Genomic DNA, 8,813 nt, shown 5'->3' on the forward strand with positions numbered 1-8,813 from the left:
CCGGAATCGACTGGGATACCTTACTTCCGGAAGATTTGACGCTGAAATGGACAACATTGCTTGAAGACTTGCGAAAAGCGACCAAACTTCGAATTTTGAATGGAATCTGTGAGTTACGTGAAGCTGATCTTCACATTTTCTGCGACGTGAGCACACAGTCATTTTGAGCAGTCCGATATTTCCGACTGGAGGGAGATGCAGACTCACATACGACTCTATTAATGTCGAAGAGCAGAGTCGCGCCGCTAAAACCGCTCACCGTTACGCGATTAGAACTTCAGGCAGCAGTGATGGGTAGTAGACTGGCTGAAACAATTATCAGACAGCACACTCTAAAGATACTAAAAAGAATCTTTTGGACCGACTCGACAACAGTGCTAAACTGGATCCGATCGGATGCAAGGAATTATCAGCCATTCGTAGTGCATCGGCTAGCTGAGGTGCTAGACTTGACTTCGGTAAATGAGTGGAGGTATGTACCGACAAAGATTAACGTAGCCGACGATGCAACTCGGGATACGGGACACATTGAAATAGGTTCTTCCTGTCGATGGTCCACGGGTCCGGAATTTTTATTAAAAAAAGAACAAGAGTGGCCGCAGGAGACTTCGAAATCAGAAGTTTCGAAGAAAGCAGAGAAGGAACTCAAACGAGAGTTTGTACTTTTTCTTGACGAACAGCAACTACCTCTTATAAATTTTTCCAGATATACTTAATGGACCAGACTGATCTGTACGATACCGAGAGTTTTTCGCTTCATACAGAAGTGTCGTGGCAAAGAAGGAATAGGAGACAGGGAGTTGACAGCACCAGAAATTGAAAAGGGTGAAAAGGAAGTGCTAAAACTAACACAAGGACAGGATTTCGCGGACGAGCGAAAACGGCTGCAGCAGAATAAAGAGCTCGTACCTACTTCGAAGATCCTGGAACTTTCACCAAAGCTGGATGAGGACGGACCACTGCGAATGAACGGCAGGATAAGAAACAACGCGTACAATCAATCCATGCGGGAGCCTGTCATTCTAAATGGCGGAAGCCCAATTGTGCAGCTCCTGATCGCATTCTACCACGAGAAATCAGGACACATTGAGCGAGAACGAGTGATAAATGATCTTTGTTCCAAGTACTGGATCACGAAGATCCGAAGCGCAGTAAGAGCCCAGGGTTACAATTGCCTGACCTGCACACAACGGAAGGCAAAGGCTATACAACCGGAAATGGCTCCATTACCCGACATGAGAGCTGATTCTTTCATCGAACCCTCTACCAATACAGAGGTGGACTACTTTGGCCCATTCCAGGTGACGATAGGAAGAAGGCACGAGAAGAGGTACGGTGTATTATTCACCTGTCTAAATGTACGAGCTATACACCTGGAGCTTGCAAGCTCTTTATCAACGGACTCCATGACCATAGCCCTGAGAGGTATGATCAGTCGTCGAGGAAAACCGACTAGACTCTTTTTAGACAACGGCGCCAACTTCGTTGGCCCAAATATAGAACTGAGAAGAGCGCTAGAGGAGTTCGATCAGGACGAGATATTGCGAAAAACTGCCATCAATGGAGTAGAATGGCACTTCATCCCATCAGCAAGTCCGCACATGGGTGGAAACTGGGAACGGCTCGTAAGTTCCGTGAAAAGAGCACTACAGGCTACGTTAAAGGAGCCAGTACCGAAGGAAGAAGTCCTTCAAACATTATTTGCTGAAACCGAATTCTCGGTGAACAGAAGACATTTGACTTATGTTTCAGATGGTCCAGCTGACCCAGAGAGCATCACACCCAACCATCTTCTAATGCCGTGGAGGAAACACGATAAGGTCCCCGGAGCACCAGAAGTCTTCATAACTGACGACCTGGTGCTCAGAAAGCAGTGGCACCACTCGCAGATCTTGGCTGATCAATTTTGGCATCGATGGGTGAAAGAGTACCTGCCATCACTCAACCGGCGGAGAAAGTGGTACCGACGGACGGAGAATCTCGAAGTCGGAGATTTGATTGTTATCTGGGACAACCAGCTTCTACGGAACAAGTGGATGCGAGGGATCATTACGGCTGTTTATCCTGGCAAGGATGGCCGCGTCCGAGTTACGGACGTACGGACGACTACAGGGACGTACAAGAGGCCAGCTACGAAACTGTGCGTTCTCGTAAAAAGAAATAGTATTCCGGATGGTACAGGAATGCAGGAGGGGGAATCTCGTGAACGCCATTGGTAACCAGGGAAATTATTCTTGACGATCCGTCACTAAAGGGGCCCACCGGAAAATCTGAAAAGATTTTCCGACGGGCCAGGTAAAAGAGAAAGCGAGAGGGGTGGACCGTCAAGAGTAGCGTCCTAACAGTCAGTTCGTGATTGACAAGAGCATCGACCGCCCACGTCAATCACTTTGAATATCGGCGGAGCATCCTTATTGAATTGTGCGAATATTATCACCTTTTGTCTTTTCCGTATATTTAAATCAATTTCCTGTTTTGTTTTTAACTTTATTATTCTTTTGATTGTGCAGTAACGAGTTTTTCGATTTTCTTTAATAAACCCTGTTTTTTTGTTTAATTCCGTGTGTTACAAACATTCATTTATCCCGAATCTCTATTTCACTAGATTTCTCCTTATTTTTTACGCGATTATAAATTAACTTGTGATCCTGAAATAACACTTTTTGCTAAAACCTTTTCTTTACGTGCCCGTACTGCTTTAACTTTAACTTAAAATACTAGTGCTCTTATATATAAATATATTTTCTTCAGCAGTTATTCCTGCTAAATTTGAAACTACGGAGGTTCTAAGCAATCTCGAAATCTTTCATGGAAATTCCAAAGATTGAGATGGCCGTCAAAAGGAGAGGACCATTTACATCGGCGGGAAAATGTAGGGCATCTGTTTTTGAAGTGTAACAACGTAACTAAATAATTGCTAGCGCAATAAAAGATAGTCATATGAAAGCTAAAAGTGTTCTACGTGAATACGCAGGAAAACGTTTATGTAAAAAAAAGATTGTGCTTTTGAGACTGAAAAATGTAAATTGTTGCTTAAAAGTAAAGAAAAATGTATAACTATATTATCTTCAGTTCTAATAAAGATATTAAAGTGATTCAAACTGCAAACTGTAACGGATAGACTCTGTGATTATTTCCAATCTCTCGGAAGTATGTGATAGTCCTATTTTTGGTAAAAATCGCGATATTTTTATAAATTTCTTGTTGTTTTTGTTGGAAAACAAGAGCGAGAAAGTAGGGGAGACCCTTTTTTTGCTACCGAGGACGTTCCAGGTGCCACCCAAGGATTCAGAACCACGGGTTGAAGAAAGCCACGAGCGGTCGGCAGTAAAAAAGGGTCCCCCCTGCTTTCTGGCACTTGTTTTCCAACAAAAATATGTATAAAAATATCGCGATTTTCACAAAAAATAAGACTAATACGTCCTTCCGGATGATTGAAAATTAATACAGAGCCTGTGTATTACAGTTTGCTTTTTGAATCGCTTTAATATTCGTATTAGAACTGAAGATAATATAGTTTTACATTTTTGTACTTCTAACTTTTTTTTGGGGTCTGAGCAGTACAAAATTTTGTTTACATAAACTTCTTCAAGCTCATTTATGTAGAACACTTTTAGCTTTCATATGACTATTTTTTTATTGCGCTGGCATTTTTTTGGCCGAGCTTTTAAGCCTTAAAGGCAGTCCTATCATTTTCTTGCCGATAGTACTTTCGAATTTCATCCGCAAAATTCATAAATAGATTATAATGAGGCTGATTTATAACTGATCGGGAGTCCCCTTCTGGTCCCGGTCTGGGCGTGTCTTACATCCGCGATCTGGCCCCGATCGCGGCCAAATAGAAATTTCTTTACGTGTAGTGATCTGATTTACGCAAAAATGAATTTAATGCTCAAGTTTTTGGTGTAGCTAAATCCGAATTTGATTACATAATTTTTACACTCAAGTTAACTAATCCAATAAGATTAATTGAAAATTTGAAAATGGTCGAAATGGCCGATATTCAATACGTGAATTTAGAAATTAAAAATATGTATTTTTAAAATTTAAAATTGATTCAATTTAAAAAATGTATTTATACAATCCTTAAGTTTGATTAGAAGTCAAGAGTTTTGAATTTGTAATCTTCCAATATGAAGAAACTTCCAAGTTAAATAATAAAAATAGCAAAAATTTAATTTTTGTACCTGCAGCACACAATACACCTAATCAAAGTACGCGACACTTGAATATATTTTGTATTAAGTTAATGGCAAATCTTCTGATATTTATTATTATTATCAATTCATACACAGACGCGATACTTTAGACTTAGATTCAAAGAGTTACATCAACAATGATTGCAAGAATAAAAAAAATCGCCAAAAACTCATAAACTAAATCTATATGAAAGAATAGTACTATAGTTTTAAGTCATACTTTTAAAAATTAACAGTCAGAATTTGTATTTTATAAACCTGGATATCGAAAATCTTTCTCAAACTTAGTAACTTTTAAATGGAGAAGAAAGTAGCTTTGTCACGTATTTAACGATTGTTTAATATACGTGAGGATAAAATAATTAATATCTCTCTTATGCTTTTGTAGTCAAAAATAATGAATTTAATAATATTTAAAACAATTCAATAAACATTCGCAAAAATACCACACGGGCAAGCAAAAGTTACCTTTATATGAAGAAATACTCATAATAGCCCGTATATTAAAAACAAAATAATCAAATCCAAATCTGGGTAGAAATGACTTTACACAATTTGCGTGTCGGACCTGGTTGAAAACCAGCTCATAAATTGCGCAAGAATCCCTGACCCAGAACAAACAATTCCACGTTTAGGTAGGACCAAAGATTGTGTTAGTGAATCATCATCATGAAACGAAAGTCGTTTATTATCATCGTGAAGATTTATATACATTATACAAGTAGGAATATAATAATAATTGCATGTTTTCCAATTAAGCTGATCGTTTAGTAACCACGGAAGTGTTCAATGCCGCTCCGCGACAATGGAGACAGTGGATTTTAATCATCATACGCGTCGCTGGAAACTGACCTTGATGCGTGTCGTTTGCAGTGAAGGTCACGGTTCTGCAAGCTACCTTGATAATGAAACTCGGTCATTAGAAAAGCTCGCGAGTTGCGCTTGAAACTCATTAGACGGCCTCCAGTAGCCTCGCGTGAGGCAACGACAGCGATAAATCCGGTCAAGTTCAATGGCGAGTTAACAGCGGAACGAGAATGATGCGACATTGAATACGTTAGAAATCCGCGTGTGCCCCTAACCGTCGCGTTTTAATAGAATTTACAGTGGGAGGGCGGCCAACTAGTCGAGTTTCAAAACCACGGTCAAGTTCAAATTACACGCCAGGCTAGACTAGAGAAAATTAACGCGCAAATAGAAATTCGATTATTCCGTCTACAAAAAATTCAGGTAATTTTTATTATTCAAGGAGAGTCGGTAGATCAATTAACAATAAAGACACTACAACAGGTCTTTGGGAATTGAATTACCATGTCAAGTAAAAAAAGAAAGTCCCATTGGAATTCCATAAGGGTTCCGAATAAAGTCCCAGTAATTTCGTTCTGTGACATTTTTACTGGTTTTGTGAAAAAGTTCGGATTTAATTGACCTAATTACAGTGAACCCTAGAGTGAGTGCCGGGTTTGGGGCTGACCTTGGACCTAACTCTCTAGACAAAGGTACACTTCGAAAGTAAAAAGTCAAGTGCGAGTGAGCTACGCGCACGCTACCCCTACAGCTTCTCTCACCACTGCGCCGCGTCAATTCTCGGAAGAACAGACTCTGGGAGCCCTATCTCTCGGTTTCACTTTATTAAAATTGTTATTGCTTAAAGCGGACTCGTCCATAAGGTAAACACTATTAGAGTTGGGTGGATTCATTAGGAGCTGTTATGGTCCTGTTATGATGGGATAGCGGGGTGGTTTCCAGAAATATTACGTAATATTTTTTTAAACTGAATAATTTCAAACAATTAATATAATTATAAGAGGATGTTCAGTGGCGGACTGGCATAGGGCGTAGCTACGCTTTCCTGGCTAGATTGCAATGAAAATAGTGAAACGAATATCCAATAATATTCACAATTTACACTCTTGTACTACTAGTAATACCGGTAAAGTAATATAGTATTTTTGGAAAAGTGAAAGTAAGAAGAATATTTTTGTCATAAATTACATTACAGTATTTTTGAAAATACTGTAATGTAATTTTTAATTATTTAAAAATGTAGAGGACAACTGTATGCATTTTTTAAGGCAATTTTCGTTGTAATGCATTTAAAGCCTGTATTTTATTGTATATATTTTAACAAATTACTATATTTTGTCATACTTTTCTACAATTAGATACCTGACAATTTTACTAACAAATTTCTAATTAGGATGAGAAAAGTGAAGAGTTATATAAAAATTGACAACATTTTGAGATTTACCTTTGGATTCACTTAGTTTATATGTAAATATTAATAAGTAAATATATGTAAAAAGAGAATATGTATGTGAATATATATATAACCACCTATCTCACGGTCGTGAGACGTGGTTGCGGCTGAAATTTTACCGCGATTTCGCTGGGAGCGGGTGCAATTTTCCAGATTAGCACCCGCTCCCGGCGAAATCCTGCGGTTGTCCTTATGACAAATTTTTAATTATATATATAAATCCACATAAATAATATCAATAAGCTGGAAAATATTATGACATTATAAATTGGACCCATAACAAAAGGATTATCTTTTGAATCCAAGCTCTGACGAATTTTTTCGAGAAACGTTACAAAAGTGTTAGAAAGTCGTCAGAAATCCTGATATTTCTTCTGATGATTTCTGATTTTTTCAGTAGAGACGCATATGCAGATAGATTTTTAGGTCATTTTTCGGGGTAACCCATGCCCACCCCTGAGATTTCCTAGGGATATCCTAAAGATATCATTTTTTTATAAGGGCTGATTATGTCGACCTGCAGTATACCCTCCTTAAATGAAAAAAGGTGGAAAACCTATTATAACAATTTTCGACATTTTTCACTTGTGAGATCTTTTTTACATTGATTTTTTTTTTACAAAATAATGAATTTTGGTTAACACTTAGGATGTTGAACAGTCTGTCGAAGGAAATTAAATCTGTGTTCACAAAGTATTTGGAGTTATTCACTTATAAGAGTAAAAACTTTGTATTTATAATGACAAAAAATCAGAGTAATGGAAGTTACATAACAATGAGGAGTACAATCAAAGTACCTACTTTCCTCAGGCTTTTAATAAGTCCAAATACGGTGAGTGATCCAGTGGCTGAACAGTCACCAGTGAATTAACACTAATGCGAAAAATATATAAATATAACCTTTCAAAGTTAAAGTCTTTATGAATTTCTATATATTTGAAATCTTAAAGCAATTTTGAAGAGTTTAATATACAATGCATTGCAGTAAATTCTCGTAAATAATTTTATAATTTTGTTGAATGTGAAGCATCATCGATTATGGTGAGTGATGGTTAGAAAGTCGTCGATCACAATAAGGTACGTGCCTAAGCAACTCCTTGTTTACACTGCTTTTACAAAAAAATTCTTGACCTTTTCTGCATCAAAGTTGTGCTGTTATAGTTGTAAGATATTATTATTCAATTTCCCACAAAGTTTTTCACAAAAAGTACTTTTTTTATTAATAAATGAGTGTTTACGTACTGGACCTTTAAATTGCCCGTGTTCCAGTGAACGAACGCTGAGTTCATTTATTGGAGCAAAAATTCCACCCCGCAGGTCCAGTGAATGAACAGCAGGTGACGGGGACCTAGCTGTTGTTTCATCACATATGTATGAATAAGTTTGTTTCAATTAATGTGCCTATAAATATCGAAGATATAAATATAAATATAAACTATAAATAGTTATAGTTTAAATGTACATTTTTGTGGTTAGAACATCAAAAAATACGCACGAACCAAGTTAAAGATAAGGCAACTTTGAGTTTAGAAATTTAATGCTTTTTTGCATTTAGAAAACGTTGTTTAACTATAAAAACATTAATTCGTGCCAGGTACTACTGCGTACTAGTCAATATATATTTATAAATGTTTAAAGAATTTTCATTTTTACAACACTGTGATTTATGTTTGTATTTGCTTATTTAACCTAAAGCAACATAGTAAGGTGTTGTATTACAAATGTTATGTGTCTTAAAAATCGCAGTTTTCTATTGTAGCCACTAGATAAGAGTTATCTATTTTTAAACGAAAAGTTGTATTTTTTGTAAGGTTAAAAAAACTAATAGAAATGTTTTAAAAATACATATTGCAATAAAAAATTAAGAAAAGTTAACCTACTTCTGTGTTCAACTTTTGTATTTGTTGATTATTTCAATCAACTATGGCTTATTTTTCCGGGGTAAACATTCCCTGCAACTTTACCGTTTCCATTTTTTAAAATAAGTAAATAAGGTTTTCAAATATAATTATTCATGTAACAAAAGTTTTCTTTAAAAAAATGGTTTCAAGATGTCAGCCACGGACAAAATTTTCTTTTAAAATTGGAAATATTAGTGTTGTGGAGAACATCTTCTCAGAAAGAATAAGCTATTATGTATAAAAATGTAATTATTTTTCAAAAATTGATGAGAAGAGGCGGCAAAAAATCTGATTACAGAAAACATTCTTAAAATATATTTTGGTTCTAAGTTTTTAAATTCTGTCTTAAAAAATAATGTTCTTTATTTGGAATGACATCAGTTATACTTTTTTACTTCTTAAAATCCTAAAAAAATATTTTTTTCTGAGATGTTTTTTGACACAATTACTAGT

General features: G+C 36.4%; 1 protein-coding gene across 1 annotated transcript; it reads left to right on the forward strand.

Annotated features, from left to right (window-relative positions):
- The first annotated feature begins 221 nt into the window (after positions 1 to 221).
- Positions 222 to 2,219, forward strand: LOC117175496. The gene is made up of 2 exons (XM_033365203.1): positions 222 to 659; positions 765 to 2,219. The coding sequence occupies exons 1-2, from the start codon at positions 222 to 224 to the stop codon at positions 2,217 to 2,219; spliced, it is 1,893 nt and encodes a 630-aa protein (XP_033221094.1).
- The last annotated feature ends 6,594 nt before the right edge of the window (positions 2,220 to 8,813 follow it).

This window comes from Belonocnema kinseyi, chromosome 6 (assembly GCF_010883055.1).
Source record: "Belonocnema kinseyi isolate 2016_QV_RU_SX_M_011 chromosome 6, B_treatae_v1, whole genome shotgun sequence".
NCBI classification, from domain to species: domain Eukaryota; kingdom Metazoa; phylum Arthropoda; class Insecta; order Hymenoptera; family Cynipidae; genus Belonocnema; species Belonocnema kinseyi.